The sequence below is a fragment of the Dreissena polymorpha genome, chromosome 5, assembly GCF_020536995.1.
Source record: "Dreissena polymorpha isolate Duluth1 chromosome 5, UMN_Dpol_1.0, whole genome shotgun sequence".
Lineage (NCBI taxonomy): Eukaryota > Metazoa > Mollusca > Bivalvia > Myida > Dreissenidae > Dreissena > Dreissena polymorpha.
Genome location: NC_068359.1, coordinates 114,048,687 through 114,072,459, shown reverse-complemented (window position 1 = coordinate 114,072,459; position 23,773 = coordinate 114,048,687). Strand labels below are relative to the sequence as shown.

Genomic DNA, 23,773 nt, shown 5'->3' with positions numbered 1-23,773 from the left:
CCACGTTCTGTGGCGTCTCATCTGGATCCAAACTGTTTGCAAAGGCCTTCAAAATTCGGTTCCCGCACTGAAAGGGTTAAAAGCGGCAAGTGTTGTCCCTGTTTTTCTTTTGCAAGCCAGAATTTGAGCTAATAGAATTTGGAACAACAGTTAACACATGCATTAAGCCCCATTTATCCATAGCTAGGCTCAATTGTATAGAACACTGTAGAGCACTGTAACATACAACTGTTGTGTAAAAGAAACTCTGAGGAACAGTAAATGGTGCCTGCTTTTTGTCAGAGTTTGTATTTAGGCACATTTTCTTATCAGTATGTAATCCTAGTATTCATGACAACATTTACAGTTGCCTATGACTTACCCATGTTCAACAAAATGGTGATTGTATTTTTCATTTTCAATCCAGAATTATGTCACTAGATTCATGTAAATTATAAAATATTTGTTTGAAGATAAAATTTGAATGCAAAATAAGCCTTAGCCCTTACTACCTTCCAACTATTTATAATAAAATCAGGAGCCAATAATATATGGCTTTAAACTATTTATTCAAATTCATGTCATTTTTTCTCCATGCTGCATAGCCTTGTGAACAGGTGGCTTGAATCAAGGTCTTAAATAATGGAATAACTTTTGTTAGGGAATACTCTACTGTGAGGTTGGCTGAAGGCAATTCTATTTATTGTAACAAAGATTGTTAAATAGTGGCTTTATTTTGATTTAATGTTTCTAATGTTTATAGTTTATTAATGTTCAACAATTTAAATAAACATTATGTAAATATTTGTACCAGTTCTTAACATAATTAACATCAGTCATTTAAATAAAGATGTAATTAACCTGTTTTTTCCAAAGAAAAAAAAGGTTATTAAATTGGCGAATGTCGGCGGGCGGGCGGAAAAGTTTTTCCGGCCATAACATTGTCATTCAATGTGAGATTTTAAAATCATTTGGCACATTTGTTCACCATCATTGGAAGGTGTGTCACAGGAAAGAATTACATCAATATCTCCAAGGTCAAGGTGGCCACGACTAAAAAAAGATTTATTTTGAAACAAGGGGGGTAACTGAACAATCAGTTCAGTTTGAGTTGTTTCCCTTTATCAGATTTTTTTCAAATTGAAAATCTGGTTTTGTGACAATTTTGTCCCTTGTTTAACATATCATTATAAGCTAGCTGTAGGTTCTTTAAAAAACAGGTTCTAAAAAGTATCCTTGATATTTCACTATTACTAAGTCTTAAATGTTTGTGATGATATTTCTAAACCTGCCACAAAGCCAATTTAATGAGCTGCATTCTGAAAAAAACGGGGATGATTGCATGTGCGTAAAGAGTCCTTCCAATTTAGCCTGTGAAGTCTGTACAGTCCAATCAGGGACGACACTTTGTGCTTTATGGAATTTTTCTCTTAAAAGGAAGTCTCTTCTTGTCATCCCTGATTAGCCTGTGTGGACTGCACTGGATTTTTGAGGAAGACACTTCATGCACATACATTAAGCCTTGTTTTCACAGACCAAGACTCATAAAATACTACTTAATATTGATCTATATGTCAGTGATGTCATTTCAAAACCTGCCACAATGCCATTGTAAAGATCCTCGTTCTTCGAAAATTGGGCATTATTCACATATTTGAAATGTATTGGTAATTAGCTTGTGCAATCAAGGTCAACACTTTCTGCTTTTTAGAAATTTTTAGTTTAAAGAAAGTCTCTTATAGGCAAAAATCCAGTGCAGGCATAAATTGTCATCCCTAATTAGCCTGTCTTGACTGCACAGGCTAATCAATGACAACTCTTCACTTATAAACATCAAACCCAGTTTTCCCAGAACAAGGATCATACAATTCTACTTTAATATATAAAGCTGTTTTGGTTTCTAATCACATCTCTAAACCTGTCACAAAGCCATTATTTCTGCCCGCAGAGAAGCTGATCAAGTCTTACTTCATGATTGTACGCAAGAACATCCAGGACACGGTACCGAAGGCAATCATGCACTTTCTGGTGAACTTCATAAAGGACAATCTGCAAAGTGAGCTGGTGAGCAAGCTCTACAAGAAGGAGGAGATAGACACACTGCTGGAGGAGTCCGAACACATCGCACAGAGAAGGTCGGAGGCACAGGAGATGGTGCAGGTGAGTGTGGGAGCTTTGTACTATATCATGTCCTCTGACTATAATATCTAAATAATATCTCAACGTCAAACCTTATTGTTATCTCAATTGCAGACACAAATATTCTTTTCTTTTTTAACTGATTTCCTCGTTGGATTTTTAGCTCACCTGTCAGGAAGTGACATGGTGAGCTTATGTGACTGTGTGATGTCCGGCGTCCGTATGTGCGTGTGTGCGTGCGTGCGTGTGTCCGTCAACAATTTGTTTGTGTAGACAGTAGAAGTCACAGTTTTCATCCAATCTTTATGAAATTTGGTCAGAATGTTTATATTGATGAAATCTGGTTTGGGGTTGTATTTGGGTCATCTGGGGTCAAAAACTAGGTCACTAGGTAAAAAACTAGGGCAAATAATAGAAAAACCTTGTGTAGACAATAGAGGTCGCAGTTTTCATCCAATCTTTATGAAATTTGGTCAGAATGTTTATTTTGATGAAATCTGGGTTTGGATTGTATTTGGGTCATCTGGGGTCAAAAACTAGGTCACTAGGTCAAAAACTAGGTCAAATAATAGAAAAACCTTGTGTTGACAGTAGAGGTCACAGTTTTCATCCAATCTTTGTGAAATTTGGTCAGAATGTTTATCTTGATGAAATCTGGGTTGGGATTGTATTTGGGTCATCTGGGTTCAAACACTAGGTCAAAAACTAGGTCAAATAATAGAAAAACCTTGTGTAGACAGTAGAGGTCACAGTTTTCATCCAATCTTTATGAAAGTTGGTCAAAATGTTTATCTTGATACAATCTGGGTTGGGATTGTATTTGGGTCAAATGGGGCCAAAAACTAGGTCAAATAATAGAAAAACCTAGTGTAGACAATAGAGGTCACAGTTTTCATCCAATCTTTATGAAATTTGATCAGAATGTTTATCGTGATGAAATCTGGGTTGGGATTGTATTTGGGTCATCTGAGGTCTAAAACTAGGTCACTAGGTCAAATAATTGAAAAACCGTCAACAATTTTTGTAGACGGTAGAGGTCACAGTTTTCATCCAATCTTTATGAAATTTGGTCAGAATGTTTATCTTGATGAAATCTTGGTTGGGATTGTATTTGGGTCATCTGGGGTCAAAAACTAGGTCACGAGGTCAAAAACTAGGTCACTAGGTCAAAAACTAGGTCAAATAATAGAAAAACCTTGTTTAGACAATAGAGGTCACAGTTTTTATCCAATCTTTATGAAATTCGGTCAGAATGTTTATCTTGATGAAATCTGGGTTGGGATTGTATTTGGGTCATCTGGGGTCAAAAACTAGGTCACTAGGTCAAATAATAGAAAAACCTTGTGTAGACATTAGAGGTCACAGTTTTCATCCAATCTTAATGAAATTTGGTCAGAATGTTTATCTTGATGAAATCTTGGTTGGGATTGTATTTGGTAAGTCAGGTGAGCGATTCAGGGCCATCGTGGCCCTCTTGTCTTATTTTAACCTCCATTATGAGGTAAATTAGGGTGTACTGAAATCACCATGGGCATTTGTCTGTCTGTCTGTGTCTGTCTGTCTGTCTGTCGGTCGGTCGGCGTTCTCCTATACTTTTCAACGTACAACAATTAAGCTTACATGCATTGTTACTTATAATATGAAGTTAGGCATGTGCAATTGTTATTGTCTTTGTTAAAAATTGCACAAGTTATGCCCTTTTTTCAACTTACAATTTCTTTAACATGAATATTGTTATTATAGACTTTATTGTAAAAAAGATACATCTCTGAGGCCACAGCATCTAAATCTTTTCTTTGTTTTTAACATTGTATCAACAAATCATGACCCTTGAGCAATGCTTGAGCGTCTTATATTTCATTATTACATTTTTTTGTTACTACAAGCAGTGTCTGGAAGTATTCATCACAACTGTGACAAATCACAGTCTTTAGAAGAAAAAATATTTACCTTTTTGAGCTCACCTGAGCACAAAAAGCTCATGGTGAGCTTTTGTGATCGCCATTTGTTCTTCATGCGTTGTCAACATTTACCTTGTTAACACTCTAGAGGCCACATTTATCGTCCTTCTTCATGATACTTGGTCAAAACGTGTGCCCTTATGTTATCTTGGAAGAATTTGAAATTGGTTCGGGTTGGTTGAAAACATCACTGCCTGAGGGTGTGGCAGTTTTCTTTTTATCACTTTAGTAAAACCTTGTTAATATACTAGAAGCCTGATTTATTTCAAATCTTCATGAAACTAAGTCAGAACATTGGTTCGAATGATATCTTGGATTTGTTCGAAAATGGCTCCGGTTTGTTGAAAAACATGGCCGCCAGGGGGCGAGGCAAGTTTTCCTTATATGTTTTTTAAGAAATCTTGTTGACGCTATATTAGCCACATTTATAGGCCAATCTTCATGAAACTTGTCACACATTGTGTCCCAACTATGTCTCGGCTGGGATTGAATCTGGGTCATGTCGACTCAAAACCTAGGTTATTTGGTCAAATAAAAACAACATTTTAATACTCCAGAAGTGACTTTTTTGGCCCAATCTTCATTAATCAACGTGCACTTTTAAAGAATAGTCTAGTTCCTTTGGGCCCATAGCCCTCTTCGCCGGAAAACTTTTAGAGGCAAATATTTTTTTTGATGTAGTCAAAAAAAAAAAATGCCAATTTTTCTCGCCAATTTTAAGAAATAATAGCCAGTTGGATAAACAATCGCTATTGGCGATAATGTCTGGCAGCAGCGTGAGCACTGCCTCTTGTTCTGTGTAAAATGCCAAACTCACAAACAATTGGTTGGAAGCTCAACTGTTTTTCAAAACGTCCTATTTTAAGCCAGATCTTATGGTTCATCAGGCGCTGTGACTATACATTCTTGATGTCAAGCTTAAAAAAGAACAATGTAATGACATTCAGGAAATAGATGTTTGAAATGTCATTTATATTTACATCTTAATGCAGCAGGTTGTTAGCTGAATGGGCCATAGTTTTAAGCATCTTAGCCCAGTTTCTAACAGCTTTAAACAATAAACACTAACTATTTGTCGCAAGCCGCAATTATGTATGACTAATTATAATGTAAACAAAAATGCCTGCGTTTTCTCTTTTAATTTGTTAAAAGCACTTTTCATGTGTGACCAAGTTTTATATTTTGTTTTAAGTAATTTTTGCTCAAACTTCTGTCTAACTTTTGGACAACTGTTTCATTTCATTATTGAATATTTTTTCTTCAAGGCTCTACAGCGCGCTAGTCATGTGATAGGAGAGATACGAGAGACCCATCTGTGGTGAAGACAGCTGTGGTATCAGGGCTCTGAGATACTATAAATAGACAATCAGCAGCTACCAGTCATGTAATGCTGAGGACCGGCAAGAAACCAGCATATGGTGGATATTGTGAGGTTATGATATTGCTTTTAAAAAATGTCATAATTGATAATGAGAAGTAAGTGTGACATAATTGTGTGTTATATAATCACTTATTAAATAAAAATATCAATTAACTAGGGAAAAACGAAAGTGTGTTTTTGTAGCATCTTATAAATAAATTCTAAACCATAATCATATAGAATTATTGTAATGGAATATTGAACATGGGTAATGGAATATTAAACATAGAAGTCATATTTACAGTACTATTGAAATTCATAATGTATATATAAAAATGTACATGTGTCTGGGATTTTGAAGATTATTTGTAAAATTGATAAAAGTGGATATGAGCGAAAACTGTGAATAAAAAGTAGGTTTAATTTAGTCAAGATTTGACAGCAGACTTCTGTGTTCACGAGTTAATTGTATGTTGTAATGTTAACATAATTTGTAACAGGATTAGCTGATATGCATCATTATTATAACTTATGTGTATTATGTGAATTTATAAAGATGTATGTTTTAAATATTGCATGTACAATTGTTGCTCCAAAAAAGCATAATCTAGATAATATAATTAACAAGCAGGAACTTTTTTGGTCATACTCATTTCATTTAAGGCATTGCTTCTTACACATTTTGTCAAAATATTCTGTAATATTCACTTTGAAAATAAGAATGGTCTGTTTTTTTAAACAATGAACATTCATCAGAAAATAAGCTTTACATTATATTTGAAACTGAAGACAAATAGACAAATAAGTAAATCAACTAAAGAAATTCAGTCTGCATATATGAATGAAACCATAATTGCATGTGGTCGTGATGATGAACAAACATATAGCGTTAAGATATATTTCGCACTGTTTTGAAATAACTCTGGTTATTACATGCATATACAGTTGTGGAGAATTTTGATTAAAAAGTAATAACTGTTTAATATAATGTCATGCACTGTACTAGACAAAGTATGTAAAAATATTTTCTATCAAAATACATATGTATGTTTGTTTTATAAAATAATTGTCCATTTAACCTTATTGTTTTTATATCCCCCACCAGTATAGTGGGGGACATATTGTTTTTGCCCTGTCTGTTGGTTGGTTGGTTGGTTTGTGTGTTTGTTTGTTTGCTCCAACTTTAACATTTTGCTATAACTTTTGCAATATTGAAGATAGCAACTTCATATTTGGCATGGAGCTGCACATTTTGAGTGGTGAAAGGTCAAGGTCACCCTTCAAGTTCAAAGGTCAAAAAAAAAATCAAAGCGGCGCAGAAGGGGACATAGTGTTTCCGACAAACACATTTCTTGTTTTTTCATGATTTACTGATTTGAAGGTTTTTTCAAGACCTACAATACAGTTATATCATTCTTATATAATATAAAAGTGTTGTTGTTTTTTCACTTAAATTATTGCTATGTAAGGAATTTTTCACTGTGAAATCTTGTGATTGTGAACAATTGAAGTAAATTATATCAATGGATTGATATAGTATGATAAATCCAACAAAAACACATATTTTTTCTTTCCTTTTTTATCATCGTTTCGGCTTACGCCTTCATCAGGATAATACAAATAATAACAGAAAGCGGATGTTACGTCATTGACCTTACGTACATTAAAATGCGGGAAAATGTACGTAAATAAAATGAACATTAATTAAATTAAGCTTAACTTTCGGATTCAAGAATACACAATTTCCTATCAAATTATATATAATATAATATATATATATTATATATATTTTTTATCAATGGATTGAGAAATAACCATTTAAATACGAAAATTAATAGTGTTCATATATGTAACCATATTTTTATGCTTTATAACTTAGATTCACAATTCCCACTTATTTGTGTGATTTTCTCATTCCATTTGGTAAAATTGACCAAATCTGGGATTTGTAAACCAATTCTGTTATGTAAGGAAAACAATTGTTGACGTGCCGGGTCAATCTTTTACTTAATTACTTGAAATGTGGAACATTCTTATCTATGACTTTGAATATGTTGAATTACTGCTGTGCATAATTAGATATATTTGAAGTTCTTTATAAGCAGTTACTTCCATATGCACTGCTTATGCAGCCTTTCAAGAGTTAGCATTTGACATGCAGATTGTTTATCCTTTCATAAAACATGGCCTTCATGTTTTTACAGGCATTACTTGTAAAAAAAGTGTGTCTTTTAATAAAAGTGCTTGTATGCAATTGATCAAGGAATGTATTATGATAAATCATCAAACTGTTGATTTAATATTTACTGATAAGTGAAAAATGTTCCTTCCTTTCTAGTTCATCATTCATTTACATATTTCTTCTGGAAGCAATCCATGTCTCCTTATGAGTAAATTTATCAACTTGCACTGTCTGTAAAAAACGAGCTTGTAACATGAATATTTAAAATTGGGTGTGTTGTTAAAAACACAAAATTGTTAAAGAGTACCATAATATCAGTATTTTAATTGTGTTAGATTGCTGCTTTTCTAAATGTCATTTTCAATAGCCTGAAGTTAACACTGGGTATACATATGTTGAGTTATGTACCTCATCTTGTTAGTAAATCAGTCTTCCACACACAAATTACACCATAAAACCCAGTTAATGTTAACAGTATTTCCCACCAAAGTATGGAAATAATTCCCAAAACTTAAGTGTTGTGATTTTATATATGTATCTTCTTAATTAGCCTCCTATATTGAAGGTGTTGTAAAACAACCAGCATTTTGAATACAGAGTATCAAAATAGAAAAGACAAGTTTGAGTCAAAATAGCTGTTTTAGATAATGGCATCATTACTTGCATTTCAATGGTGTAGCTTTTTACGTACAAGACTTTCATCCAAACATGTATAATGGAAACTATCAAGTGCAAGGTATTAAATGAAATCAAAACTTTGGATAGTTGGCATTGCTCAACACTTTGTCAAAGCAGGCTTTGTACTTAATGATGTTTAGAAGTAATATACAGCCCAGATTTTTTCTCAGAGCTTATAAAAGTCTAGTCATAGAAGTTTCAAGAAATCAAAACAATGTTTTAGATGGCTTTGAATGATTGCTTCACCTTTTTTAACAACAAAATTTTAAGTGATTACATGTATTGATTATAAATGAACCAAAGTAAGATTTATTTTAAAATTTGTGGAACATACAACATTAAAATACTTCTAAATTTTCAGTTGAAAACCCAATCATGAATGTAACAAGTGTACATGTATTAGGAAATACGCAACAATGCAGGAGATGCAAATTTATACTTGTCCTTTTTTATGATGTTCAAATTCGTGAGAAAATGAGATGTTGACATTAAAAATTGTATGTACAGTACTGACTTTTATGACTTAAGATATCTTGAAGACTGAAAATTAATATGTCCACCAGATTTTATTGAAGTGCAAGCCCTGATAGATATAAAGGTGTAGGTTTAAAAAAAAAATAATTAAAAACATGTTTCAATTCTTAGGGTTCTATGTGTACCTTTATCCTTTCCAGCTTTTGATGCTCATTAAGCATGTGTATGCGTTTGTTTTGCGTTAGGTTTTCAAATTATTAAGATAGGGTCTAAAATGTGTATTAAGAAAAAGTGTAACCAACATGTTCTCTCCCAATTGTTTATGTAACAATTGTAAAAAATATGCAGTATTCAGAACTTAGTTCGTGTTTGAAAACTAACTCCTGTTAACATGTTGCCATTATATTTCAAATTTTTCAAGATTTCAAATTTTAGTTTGTGGCTATTGTTATTATTATAAGTGCTTTAAGTGCTTATTAAATTCTGATGTATGTAAGTGTTGTGTTTATAGAGTGCTCAATTTTATTACATTTTTTGTTGTTATCAAATTGGCATCTTAATACTTGACCTCAAAGTGTTATTTGCTAGAAAAGATAACAAGTTGAGGAGCTTAACAACCAAAAATGTCTTAATTTATAAGACATGGTTTAACAAAGAAGTCAAATATGCTAATATGGTTCAGATTATCAATTTTTGTAGTATTGGTTTAAGAATTTCTGTAAGATGCTTTTTACTAAAGACTTTCATTTGTATTTGTGTTAATGAACGACAATAAAATCTTGGACTGAAACATGTTTGTTCTGTCAATGTTTTAGTGCTGTATTTTCATTCAATGAATAACAAAAAATTGCTATAATACCTTTTGACCAATAATTTATCGTCTAATAATTTCTGTGTATTTTATTATAAATTATATATGTTGTAGATGATAGATATTGTGCTATTTCCTTAACCATGAATTCTGTAAAGATATCTGTTATGAACTAGAATTTTGTAATTAAATAAAATTCTTCAAAATAAAAAGTTTTTTGTTTTCATTAAGTGTGAAGAATTTAAAAAAGAGGACAATGAGCGCCCTGAAATGCTAACCTGAGTTCTAAATACACACAATGGTGAAGACTAGACCTGATGACTTAGTTCATTATTCCAATCAACGAAGATTCAAACATGGCCTTAATATTACAAAGATTAACATACTGAATAAGTTTCATTAAGATTTATAAATAAATGCTGTAGTGGTAACAAGATAGTCTTAATCTCAACTTCACTAGTGAATCTGTAGGCAAATGTGGTCTTCTGTGGACTCTCCACCCTCCCGGTACAGCTTCTCTTGCAAGTCAAATCACTCGTACATTTGGTGATGTAGTCTTTTGTAACATGTATACAGGCAGAAGATGATCACCTCTTATAGTCTTGGAAGGTGACAAAAGCAGTCCTCTGACTGTCGAGTGCTTAACCCTTTCCCCCCCATAAGAAGCTAAGTGAAATTGGCTTTTGCAACCAACATAAAACCAGAACAGCCTGCGAGTATCTCACAGTCTGTTCATGTTTTATGCTGTTTGCTGTTCATCAGTAACTAAGGGTTAAAAATGAAGCCTTAAAATTTTAATCTAGTAAGAAAGGTCTTTAATTAAATGAAACTTTCTAAGGAACTACAAATGCGTCAAAATACATATCTTAGTGGTTAACAGGCACTTGATGAAGGTGTTAATTTCCTCTAGACTGACTGGGTTCTTCTGTTGGTCTTCTTCGACTCCCAGCTTAACCGTTCTTCCTTTCTCATTATTTATGTGTATTCCTTAATAAAGGGGGATCCACTTGAGTACTGTTCTGAAGCAGTGAATGTTTGTAGTGCTGCTGTGGTGTGGTGCCATGTGTTGCCTATTACTGTTTTGAGGACTGACAAAGCAGTGCTCCAGCTAGGCCTAAATCGAAGGGCGCCGCGCCCTGCCCTCCCGAACCTCCGCCCTGCCCCCCCCCCCCTCTCAAAAAAAAAAAAAAAAATTGTTTTTTTTTGTTGTTTTTTTTACATATGATAATTCATAAATCTCTTATTTCATTGTAATTATTTTAATCCTCATTGTAGACATTATATTTGAATAATAATGGGAATAATACAATTATTTATAACATATAAATTAACATGCAATAGGAAGCATTCCAGAAACACCTGCGTGCTCGAACGTGCCCTTTTCACAAAATACTGCGCGTCGAAAGTGCCCTTTTGACAATATACTGCGCGTCGAAAGTGCCCTTTTGACAAAAAAGCCCCCCTGCCCTTTTCAAATCCTAGCTGGAGCACTACAAAGCATATGAATACTGTATGGGAGTCTTGGTTCCTGATAATATTTGCAGCATTGATCAAGGCTTTGATCCAAACTCTTTAGTTCGACTTAGTTTTGGATTGACGTTACCCAAGTTCCAACTGCGCACAGATATTGTCAAGATATACATTCTGATAGTTTAATCACAATTAAATACATCTATTTAAAAATGGCGCCTCTGAAGTGGTAAAGAACTAAAAGTTGATGACGACGTACTTAGATCACAATAATTCACCATGTGCACTTCAATCCTAAACCAGTGAATGCTTGCACGCTTGAGTATTTCATTATGTACCTTTGAAAGCATCGCACATTATCTTAAACGATTGGAAATAAGTTTAAGTGAACTTTTGGGGGGCAGTGTGCGTAATATTTAAACATATATCAGCTGACAGTTTAATATAAAGAACATGTAATAAAAAATTTAATAGAATTTGAAAGTACATGTATATTGTCTGAAGTAAAGAATTAAAATGACAACTTTCGTTCTGTGTCTTTATCCACAAGCTATTCCCTTTACGGTTTAATTCTTATACCTATAATAACTATATTATTTATTATTAGAAAATCAAAATAAAAAAAAGTTTTTGAAATTTAAAGAAATATTTAACTTAACAAGAGCTGTCTCCATAGGATGATATATGCCCCCTGAAAAACGCTTTTATAGAAGTTATAAGCATTTTTCGAAAAACCTAAACGCAGATTTCGAAACCTAAACGCAGACCCTAAATTCAAGGTCAAGGTCACAGTGGTCAAAATTTGTATGCGTATGGAAAGGTTTGTCCAATACACATGAATACCAAAATGAAGTTTACATCTGAAGCGCAAAAAGTTATGAGCATTTTCCAAAACTTAAACGCAAAGTGTGACGGACAGACGGACAGTGCAATCACTATATATTATGCCCTCCTTTTGGAGCATAAAAAAATCTCAAAAAACGTTTTTCATTGATAAGCATTGCCTTGGTTTAATTTATATATACTGCACTACCACTCAACCATTCATTGAATTGTTCTTGGTTTACTTTTACATGCCTACTGTTATGCTGATACCTCTATAAATGGAGAGGTAGTTGTCACGCTCAATTATAAACCAAAGGGATATTTCAAACAAATTTATTACACAAATGTTTCATAAATGATCAAATGCAATAGAATTAACACAAGATACAAATAACTATGAGATTCGTTGGAATTTAAATACAGATTCATTGGAATTCAAACACAGATTCATTGGAATTCAAATACAGATTGATTTGAAGTCAAATACAGATTCATTGGAATTCAAATGCATGCACTATCAAAATTGCATATTACCATGGCATAAAATGACAAGAACATTTAATGGTCAGTTTCTAATCATTCTTAGCAAAGATTAGTACAATCTTAAATACAACATTACCTGGATAAACTAAAACTGTCACATTTGATGTGCTAAACTTAGATCACATATCAATAAAATTGCATATGAAAAGTAAAAACCCATTACACTATGCTGCACCTGGTACAGAGCATTCACAGGAAGCGAAAATTCAGTACAAACATTTTAATTGAAGAATATTTACAAAAGTCAGGGATGAGATTTTTATCACATGTTGATAAAAAATAAGCCATACATCTTAGAAAGATTCAACAAACTTTGATCAGTTCAGCAAAATGAAAAAAAAATGAAAAATTTTATGAAACTGTCCATTCAAAACAGCAAAATAACGATGAAAAAGATCCCTGACATACTGCAAGAATAAAATCTTAAGAAATATTCAGTTGTGTCCGTAAACACTTCAACAGTCTATTTGGCCAAGAACCAGACCTCATTGTGCCTGTTGAGCACTTTAAAGGGCGAGTCATAGCCTCCGTAAACACTTCAACAGTCTATTTGGCCAAGAACCAGACCTCATTGTGCCTGTTGAGCACTTTAAAGGGCGAGTCATAGCCGGCAGTCCACCAGGTTTCCGTGACAAACTCCAGTCCATCCTTGGTCAAGGCTTCCCCCAGCTTCACAGCCTCGTCCCTCCACACAGGGTAGTCCATGGCCCAGCCACTAAACTGCCTGTGAGAGAAATAAGGGCTCAATTAAAAACAATGAAAAGAAGCTTTTATCAGAATCAAATTCTCGCAATTCTCAGTGTAACAACAGCTAATAACACTTTGTTCAATTAGTCAGGCGAGTTCTATATTCATCCCTGTATTGATTTATTACAGAAAATAAAATCAATCAAACCCATTTCAAGCTTCTAACATCTTATTTATGGCTCTATGCAATCGTTAATCAAACTTAAATAACTTTTACCTAATCAGTTGTCATGAAACTGTATAAATCAGCAAAAGAATTTCAAATGTATTGCATCAATATACCCAAATAAATACATTTAAAAAGACCTTAACATCATGATAGAAAATACCTTACTTACTAATTTAAACTGCTCAGGCAATGAAGTGAAAATGAGTTTGCATATGGTAGATTGATATTCTAGGGGGACAGGTATGTACACATTCTTAAAACTTAGCTACATATTCTAGGGGCATGAACACAAATGTGTGACAGGAGTGTATTTTTGTTATTGCCATTTAATGAAATGCATTTTCAGATAATCATGTCTTTTAAGCACTAGATAATTATAACGTATACAGTGTAGTGCATAGTACATCATTTTATAATGTAAGAAATTAGGCTAGCTGAACAGAACTTTATAGAAAACAAGAGATGTGTTTGTCAGAAACACAATGCACCCTATTGAGCCGCTTTGAAATAAAATTTCAATATATCATTTGGCAGGTTTAGAAATTATCTCCCTTTTAAAGCTTATTACTTCCATTGGATTGTATTATTTGACTTTTGACCTTGAAGGATGACCTTGACCTTTCACCACTCAAAATGTGCAGCTTCATGAGATACACCTGCATGCCAAATATCAAGTTGCTATCTTCAATATTGCAAAAGTTATGGCCAATGTTAAAATTTTCGGACACACAGACAGACAGACAGACAACAGACAGACAACAGACAGACAGACAGACAGACTCACAAACAGACAGACAGATAAATGGACTGACAGTTCAACTGCTATATGCCTGCCTACCGGGGGCATAAAAAGGAACAGCAATACTCCTTTGTTATGTTTAATTCTACAGTTAAATACATCAGGACAAACTATGTTACTTAATGTGCTAAACACCTGCCAGGCAGGCAGAAATCAAGTCACTTCTTAGTTTTACTCTACCTCACATAAGCTCTGAACTTAGGGACGGAATGCAAGAACACCTCTGGATTGGTTGGTTTCGGGGCTGGTTTTTGATCAGGGGACACAAAGAATGACATGGTGAAATTGGATTCACACGCTGGCCCCTGTCCTGGGATGATTCTCGTCACCACTGGGCATGTCATAGCAACCTTCTGTTCTACAATTTATAAATCAGCAGAACTTAACTTAAGCCCAAAATAACAGAAAGCTTCATGTTTAGCATAAAAAACTGTCAAAAAGCTGGCACTGGTATTGCTTAATAATAATCTTTGTAGACTTATCAATGTGTCTAAGTAATCACAATCAGCAATATTTGCCAATTTACATGTATAAGTATGCATCATGATCTTCCATAAGACAATTAAGTTCTTCAGATTGCTCAGTCTTTCCAAAGATATATGATAAACTTAAAACTTAATGCTTATTAATGAAACACAGAAAAATCAGTTAGATAAACTTTAATTTACCCTAAGTGATATATTAAATTTGCTTAATTTTTTAGCAACCCAAAAATAATACCTGTTTTTTTACTGTGATGATGTTAAAGCATCACTCAAAGCGACATCATTTACATATTTATACACAAAGGCACTCAGCTAAATGTGTACAGTTGTCTCACTTTATAGTGACCATATAACATAATTTAAATAAAAATTCTAACAAATATTCTATATTTCAGATTGTATGTAAAAGCAAAATGTCATGGACATGCAAAATGTCATCATGAGGACCCTACTTTTGTCATTCTGCCCACTGATGTATCGGAAAAGTTTCATGAAGTTTGTGGTCGAGGCCTTCCTGTACTCCATGTTAAGCTGATTGGTGGACACCCAGTCTGTGTCGACGTAGTCTCTTACCTCGTACTCCTGCATCAATTAAACCAGCAACTGTTGTATCAAACATTATGGGGCAGGTTAATATTAGGATACTTTTTCAAAGAAGGCATATATGTTAATATCAAACACTGATGTATAACTATGGTTAGCCCTTTGAATGCTGGGAAATTTTTCGTCTGCTAAAATGTCGTCTGCTGAATTTATAAAAGTAGCATTTTCTTCAATTTTTTTCAAAGAAAACTATTAGAATAGCAAACAGTTTGGATACTGATGAGACGCCATGTTCTGTGGTGTCTCTTCTGGATCCAAACTGTTTGCAAAGGCCTTCAAAATTTGGTTCCAGCACTGAAAGAATTAGTCATGCATGGTTGTGATTTTGGAAACACTTCAGGGGTAAATACCTTACCCACTTACTTGGTTCAACAAAAGTTTTCATAGTTTAACACATCCATTAAAGTTAAAAACTATTAGTGATTAAAGCTTAATACCTTAAAGAAGGAAATCAGTTGCAAGGAGAACAAATGACACAAGTCATGTCATTTTCTTATTCTTTTATTTTGTATTTCCTTTAACATCTTATGTACTGTATGTTCGTTCTTTTTATTTATCCACTCTTGTTCAAACATAACATTCATTAAAAACTTACATAAAGACAAAGCCCTGATTTTGAGAAATATGCATGCAACAATGATTTGAAAAAGAAAAAAATCTACAAAATAACATAATCATAACAACTGTTTGTTAACATAGCATCATTAGCACTGGCCATGTTTTATGTTGCTGACAGTTTAAACTTGCTTGCATTAACTGGCTGGAGTTTCAAATCAGACATTACATCCGATACAAGTACATTTTAAAAGAATTTTAAGGTATCGTGTATGGATAAGAAGGAGAACCAATTATCTGTTACCTCTATACTATTACAAGAAGCACAATTCATTTGATAATTACTTTAGTTGCCTGTTAAAACGAGTTTACAAAATATCAAACTCAGTCCTATCAAAAGTGATATTATTTTAATACTAAAAAAAATATTTTCACATGTTTAATATTTTCATAAATTTTTGTATTTACAAGTATGCATCTCAATTATATGAACATGGAAGGAACATAAAACATCACATGAATTCACAAGTTGACTACCTTGGTTGACTTGACAACAGTGAATTCTGGACAGTCAAGGTTGTTACAGAACGCCGGTTTCTGCATAACTGGAATAGAGTTCTGAGGTTCGTATCTCAGCACTTCATTAGAAGTGACGAATGTCACGAACATGGAAATCAAGACTGTCTTGTCCATCTTTTTGGTCTGTAAATGCTGAAAAACAACAAAAATGCTTCATGTTTTTTAATGGTATTAACTGCCAATACACGACAGTTTTTTTTAGCAAATAAATGCATGCTAACGTTGGCTTTGAGTAAAAATAGGAACTTTAAGCGAGGGAGAGCAGCTTTTGGCAGCATGTGAGCTTGGTTGGTGGTCACCATACCAGACAGGTGGGGTTTACTCTGGGTACTTAAGCTTCCCCCACAACACAAGATTACACCAAAATTGACAAAACTTTTAGTATTTGTCCCAACTTTCGTGAGTCTAGGAAGTTAATTAGAAAGGAGTGCAGAGGCGCACTCCGGGTCCACACATAATGTAGCATCTCTCATAAATGTTGAAATACACACAGCGTACAGCTATTTATGTTAAGATTTCCTACTGAGAGAACAATGTTCACAGGGTGAAGATAAAGCCAGTGAAGTGACCCTGTTATGGGTTTAACTTTCAATGCGATGTTCATTTTTAAGGACTAAGCAAGTGTGAATATTAGAGCTTATTTCTTTAGCATGAAGGCATGAATATGGTATAGTCATAGTGTGACATGGGTAAATCAAATGGTTGAAACACTTGTGGCTGACATTCTGACCTCGGAATAGAACCTGGACTGCTATTCTAATTGAAAATAACCAACTGAGATTAAACCTATAAGACCCTATACAGCAGGTTTAAAAAGTTTGCCTGTTTGAAATCAGATTTTTTTCCTTCTTTATAAGTACCCGTAAGAGGTTCTTTCCCAATGGAAGAAAAACTACAAAATTCACAATTGCTGTCTAGAAAATTCTGAAAAGGAAGGAAAATTTATTGTGTCAATTTCTTTCATAAAGTGAATTATCTGCAAGAGAACCAAAAATGAGCACTGCAACTGAACATTTCAAGCCAAAATGCACGTACATGAAAGTTTGAATTGGTTTGTATAATATATGTTAAGAAATTACAAAGATCCATAATTTATTAATTGATGATTTCCCAACAAGAATTTAAAAAATATTAAGGTTTTTCGAGCTATTTTTTCCCCAATTGGTATGGTAAGGGTTATTTTCCCAATTTTGGCAAAAATCTTCGCTGGAAATAGCCTGAAGGCTTCATAAGTTTATAAAGCAGTCCTAGTTGCAATAATCCATCTCCCAGCTATTGACCCTCTGAACTGTACGTATGTACCCATACAATCTCAGAGCATTCAAGAAGAACTAAAATCAGTCCAAGATTTTACGTGTCTGTTGATAAATAAATTCTAGCTAATGAAACTTCAGCGTACAGTTTATATAGTATTGACAGACCTGTATAAAGTCGCGCCAGTCAAAAATCATAAAAAGCGACATTTAAAGTTATGGTAGCCAGAACTAAATAAATGCATGAGGTGTTTACGCAAAGACCTATAGTCTTTGGTTTACGATAAAACCTTTGACAGAATGTATATGAAGTTTAAAATTTCGACTAAACTAACAACTAACTTCTCGTACGTGAATTATTTAAAATACAAGAAGATTTTTATTAAAAACAACAACAACACTTAAAGTTAATTAACCTTTGAAGTTAACTTAAGTTTGAAACAAAGCGAAAACTCATGCCGGGTGCACGTTACTTCTGAATGGTAATTGTCAATGTGTGTATTAATTTACAACTACATGTACCTTATCAAACAATACATACCAAGCACAGTATAAAATACAGATAAGAAGTTTAACAAACCTGAATCGGTGAATCCAGAAGTCAGTTATGAAAGATGTGTGTCAAAACAAAAGCAACTTCATCATCGTCACATGACCCGTCCATGTGACCGGTCTATTCCATGATTGGTAAAACGGTAAAATAAAACACTCAATAAATTTGATTCGTTTACATTACATTATGTTTGGTCGATAAAATCGCAAGTTTATCGGTGTGTCGTGTTTAAATTGCAATTAAGTCTTTTATCCTCCCGAAAAAGAAACTGAAATGGTTTATATAAACGTTTTTTCCTGTACAGAACTTATACTGAACACCCTAAGACACAAAATAAACTCAACTAAGCCGGAAGTTTACATTAAACTGCTTATGTAACACAATTTTTCTAAATATAGTCGAGTTCTGAGTTTTAAACAATATTTTGCCTTGATTTATGCAACTATTGTGAATTTATGAGCATATTTAGATATAAAATAGTGTACGTTGTTTGTTTATAAATTAAAACGAGAACTTCCATACACGCGAGTTCCGAGCACATTGCTGCGCACGTGAAGCCTGAGTGAGTCAGACCATTACAGTATTTAGCCTTAGGTAAGGCTTCTTTTTAATAAATGTCAAACATTTTACATTAAAATTAGTCCTAATTTATAGCATGTAAATATATGAAATCATCGATATTATATTTCACGTTTTAGGTGTGATAAAGTTGACATATGAGTTGTGTTCCTTAGTAATTATAATAAGTTACCACTCGTTCATCGGCACGTGACTACAGGGACCTATACAAACTTTGTTTGTATAGGTCCCTGGTTACTTAGAGTAAATTTATAGACTCGATGCCACTGTACTGAAAGAGGGCTTATCTACGGTGGCACTAAGGTGACATCACCGCTCCAAAAAAGACAGGAAAACAGAAATTGTGTTTTCCGTTTCAAAAAAGACAGGAAAACAAAAATTGTGTTTTCCGCTCCAAAAAAGACGGGAAAACACAAAGTAAGCCTGTTTTCCCGTCTCTTTTTTACTACTACTACTACTACTACTACTACGACTACTACTGCTACTGCTGCTGCTGCTGCTGCTGCTGCTACTACTTCTACTTCTACGGCTGCTGCATATGGCAGCCACGTAACCCAAACGTTACCAAATTTGCTAAGTATGGTAATACCGCAGTAGTTGCTCGCATCATTGTTATCGCCTGTTGTAATGTAGGTGTAATAATTACTATTTTCACGTGTCTGGAAAAATACAAGTATTGAATATAATATTGAATATGTTTTAATGTTGACTACAAATACATCGATGGTTTTTCCTTTTATAGTTGATCACTACCAGTTGATTAACTGCGTTTCAACAATAATAGATCTATCGTATTTTTTTGTGAGTTGTGCTTCGAATTCTTTGAAGACTGGGTTGCAATAATCGAAAGTACGGTTACCATTAAAATATTGTGAATTTTCTGCAAAAGGTTGTCAATATGTCGTAAACATTGAATTGAATTGTTGTTCAAAATCATAAAATATTATTTTGTGTGTATGTGTCTGACGCAAACTTATTAAATATTTCAAATGATCTCTTCTATTTACTTCGACCTGTAAAATGTTTATATCCGCTTGAAAATCGGAATGTCATGCTACATGTACGTAATTTTATATTCATATGTATATTTATATATATTTGACACGATATTTGAACAGTGGATTTGTAATCTCTCTAACAAAATTTGTAAAAGTTTCATACAAGCCTAACAAGGTCATCCATGTACTTGTCCGATTCTAGCTTGTTCGCATAAGCATATTGAGATCAGACATTTTTGTTCTGTAACACAATAACGTTATCCATATTTTTCTCGCTATCAGTCCAATTGTCAGTTTCTCACTGGTATTCTTTATATATATCTAGACCTAAACTGCAGACGCAATTCAATGGGTTGTGTTTTGATTAAACGTACCGTTTAGAAAGGAATAATTTTGAAAAGTAAGCTGTATCCAATGTTATGAACAAATAAGCAACTGAGCTGCATTCGGCTTATGGATAAAACCATGCAAATAGTCCCCCTATTAGTACTAGGCAGGCTAGTCCAAATTTTTGACGCTCTTAAATATTAAGCTACTTTTTATATGGGTAATATTTGGAAATTTCCAAAGAATTTAGCCCATATAAAAAGTATCTCTAAATTCTTTGCGCGTCTTATAAATGAGACTATAGGCAGGCGTGACGCGCAGATAATACCGTTACGTAGTTACCTATTTTCCAACACGGTAACTGCACCTTCAAATTACCTTTGCGTATTGTTTTTGTTTGCTTTTAAATAAAATAAAGGAGGACAATGTAAATAAATAGTTGTACAAGTATATCTCCAATTGATAGTGTTATACATAAATTCAGTTTTGTAAGTTTGCATTTACTAAATCACGAACAATTTCGCAATTCTTTATGCATTCACCTTTTACACCTTGCATATCATTATGAAAAGACATCTAGATCATAATTAATTTAAAGACATAAATGTCGAATAAAAAGAATATACACAAATAAGTGTATGTGTTTAAAATACTACAGGTACAAAACTATTACAAACAAAAATGTGTATGAGCTTTAGAAAAAAATCTACCTAAACTTACTTTTTACATAATTTATTTTTCAATGTGTTTTAACTAGAAATAAATTCATTATAGTCTTAATAACGAAAATATGTTAAACTGATAAAAGTGATGAACAATTTAACTCCCAAATCTACTGTTTTACAAATTAAAAATATTTGAAAATGCATAGCTCCATCGTGATAAACGTGTTTATTTGGTTAGCAAAACTTGTAGATCTATCATCTTTATAAGCACTTGCTGCACTAGCAGGATTTTAATTAGTATTTTAGTTTGTGGATGAAAATATAAATTGTTTGTTTTATAAACAGTATTCTACGTAAAATCATAGGACAGCATCCCAAGACAATCAAAGGACTGCTCCCATAGCTCAATTACACACGTCGCAACTGGTCAGATTGTTCTCACAGTATAGGATGAAAATGGGTGTTTTCAGGTTCTGTGACGAATATGTATTTCGTCAAAGCAATTGGACAATCTTTCGGATATATGCTGGAGAAACCACCCTACACGGTTGTGGAATCAAAAGATGTAAGTATTTGTGAGCCCACTGTGTGTCGACCAAAATAGAACATTGATGAATAGAGGCTACTGAATATAAATACAATAGTAACACACATGTCCATTGTAGTGTGATTGTAAAACAATTAAAACAATCGGATTGAGAGTTAAAATCCTAATGTTTCCCGCGAATATATGTTTGGGTAATAATATAAGTTATCAAAAGGTACATCCGATAGCATTAAAGCATTATTCTATTACTTAGTTATAGGGGATAATTTGATAGAGGTCTAATGGGTCACACATGGGTACAAGACGATCACATAGGGCCTGACTGAATTTATTCAATGACCACCCTCTTCTCTGGTTGTCAGGGTTACGAGGAGCGGAAGTACGCGGCCGCTAAGTGGGTGAGCACCACGGCGCAAGACATGTCTCAGGAGAACGCGGTCAACACGAGCTTCAGGAAGCTGTTCACATACATCACAGGGGGAAACGAGCTGGGTGAGCAAATCTCATCATACATCCAGCTAAGAAACGTGTGTGCATCAGGCAGCGATTTAAAAAGTTAAGATTTATTTCATTTGTTGCTGTGCCAAAACTTGAGTTTGGTAACAACGCATGAAAAATTCAGATTTCACGGACAGTATATGTCGCTCTACCTTTGTGGTTGATGGGGTTGAATGAGGTACATGTATATCGCCCCAGGTTACCATTTGTTTATTTATATAACCACCCTTACATTAGCTCCGAATCGGGCGCTTCAATGTCGAAAATGTAAAACCAAGATTGAACGTTGATGCAATGTACCATTTAACTCAGTACCATTGTACATTATTGAAGACTCATATGAGCGCTAGGATATTTGTAAATTCATACTTAAGTCAACAAATTCATGTACATTGCTACTTTGAAAATCGGTTAACTTGCCTTGGCGCAATTTTAATAATTTTATAAACGTAACTCTGATTAGACCAAATTGGGTAATCAGTTGTCTAGTTAGGTATATATGTGCAGTTTTGACTTTGTGCACAGGTATTCTGTTTGCACTGTGCGATGGTCAATCCTTTCACCATAAGTAAAGGCCAAGATGTATAATTAAATATGTATTGATGCAACATTTTAACATTGTATTCCTTTTTAGAAATGAAGATAGAAAAGAAATTTCGACTATATAATGATTTAACGTCCTTGCATAAATTTGTATCTATATTATGACTCAGGAACCAAAGTAGATATGACGGCGCCCGTTGCGACCCGTATAGTCCCGGGGGCCGGGCCTAACTGCGAGAGCACGTTCACGGTGTCATTCTACATCCCACCGAAACACCAGGAGTCACCGCCGGCACCCAAGGACAACAGTGTGTTCATCGAATCCTTCCCGGAAATGACCATATACGCATCAGGTTTTGGTGGCTTTGCAGACGACACGAAGTGGATTGCACATGCCCGGGAGTTGTCCGAGAAGATTAAGGACAAAAACTTTCACCAAGAGTTTTATTTCACCGCAGGGTACGATGCCCCCTTCAAATTGTTTAACCGATTGAACGAGGTCTGGTTCGTCAAAAAGGATTCTTGAGTCATTACATGTTTGGTGTCTGGTGTGACCGAACCATCGTAGATCTTCATTATGTTAGCATTATTATTGATTTATACAATTAAGCTGTTCGATAATTTTGTTTCGTGTGCCATACTGTCAAATACTCATATGTTCATCCTTATTATAAAGATTGTATGGTAGTTATGATACACAAGTGATGCTGTTTGTTTTGCTTTGTTTACTGACATGTTTTGCAGTTTTCAACTGTATCTCGGTTATATCACTTCTGTCATTTAACCAAGTAACCCGTTCATTAAGTTTTTGCTGTTGATTTAACTCATGGTAGCTATGATGTTTTGGTATCATTAATGTTTGAATCACAGGGGCCAGTCAAAAAAAGTATATGTTCTTACATATACTTTTTTTGACTGGCCCCTGTGGTTTGAACTATGAACATACTGCAGAATAAGGTGATAATATGTGAAATGTCAATTTTACTGTTAAATGATATGTGTAGATGCTGCCCACGCAAAGCTCGATACAGCAGTTTCATAGGTCGAGTGTTTGTGCGTTCGTGCAGGCGTGCGTACCTCCGCCCGAGCTTTCTGGACTGTAACCTTGAAATAATGTTTAGTTCCGATAACTTGACACAACATGTGAACAATGTTAAGTCAAGATGCCGCGTGTATTTCCCTACATCAACATTCATGGTCGCACTTTCAAAATCTAAGGATGATTTTGGCATGCACAGCTTGTCCGGACTGTGAGTTTGTAATTCATCGTGAAATTTAAAAATAACTATCCCACAACTGACCAGCATGAGACGGCTTGTCGCTTGTTTTACCGGTCGTCATAAGTTTAATGTTACTCTAAAGTGAGCAATGATCTGTACTGTAACTTTGTCATTCATCATGCACTGAACAAAATGATTGACACGACGAGAGACGGCATGACTCAAAGGTCA

At 34.1% G+C, this 23,773-nt stretch overlaps 3 protein-coding genes across 6 annotated transcripts in view; 2 read left to right on the top strand and 1 right to left on the bottom strand.

The window, feature by feature from the left end:
- Positions 1-9,563, top strand: part of LOC127881495 (dynamin-1-like protein) — a 28,961-nt gene extending 19,398 nt beyond the window's left edge. For both annotated transcript variants that reach the window (XM_052429402.1, XM_052429401.1), the window contains exons 16-17: positions 1,928-2,139; positions 5,345-9,563. In XM_052429402.1, coding sequence (XP_052285362.1) covers positions 1,928-2,139; positions 5,345-5,401 — 269 coding nt within the window. In that variant the 3' untranslated portion in view covers positions 5,402-9,563. The remainder of the gene's footprint in view (positions 1-1,927; positions 2,140-5,344) is intronic.
- A 2,635-nt stretch (positions 9,564-12,198) lies between these two features.
- LOC127881084 (heme-binding protein 2-like) lies at positions 12,199-18,350 on the bottom strand. Of its 2 annotated transcripts, XM_052428710.1 has the most exons (6): positions 18,193-18,350; positions 16,318-16,491; positions 15,075-15,204; positions 14,318-14,495; positions 12,990-13,146; positions 12,199-12,906 (listed from the first exon to the last, which is right to left on the bottom strand). In XM_052428710.1, exons 2-6 carry the CDS (start codon positions 16,471-16,473, stop codon positions 12,886-12,888), a joined length of 642 nt encoding a protein of 213 aa, XP_052284670.1. In that variant the 5' UTR covers positions 16,474-16,491; positions 18,193-18,350; the 3' UTR covers positions 12,199-12,885. The 2 variants fall into 2 exon arrangements, with proteins under 2 accessions (XP_052284670.1, XP_052284669.1); XM_052428709.1 differs by having other exon boundaries at positions 12,199-13,146.
- A 141-nt stretch (positions 18,351-18,491) lies between these two features.
- On the top strand, positions 18,492-23,034 carry LOC127881086 (heme-binding protein 2-like). Of its 2 annotated transcripts, none has more exons than XM_052428713.1 (4): positions 18,492-18,759; positions 21,205-21,299; positions 21,644-21,836; positions 22,493-23,034. In XM_052428713.1, exons 2-4 carry the CDS (start codon positions 21,219-21,221, stop codon positions 22,846-22,848), a joined length of 630 nt encoding a protein of 209 aa, XP_052284673.1. In that variant the 5' UTR covers positions 18,492-18,759; positions 21,205-21,218; the 3' UTR covers positions 22,849-23,034. The 2 variants fall into 2 exon arrangements, with proteins under 2 accessions (XP_052284673.1, XP_052284674.1); XM_052428714.1 differs by having other exon boundaries at positions 18,493-18,759; positions 21,644-21,773.
- Positions 23,035-23,773: the final 739 nt, after the last annotated feature.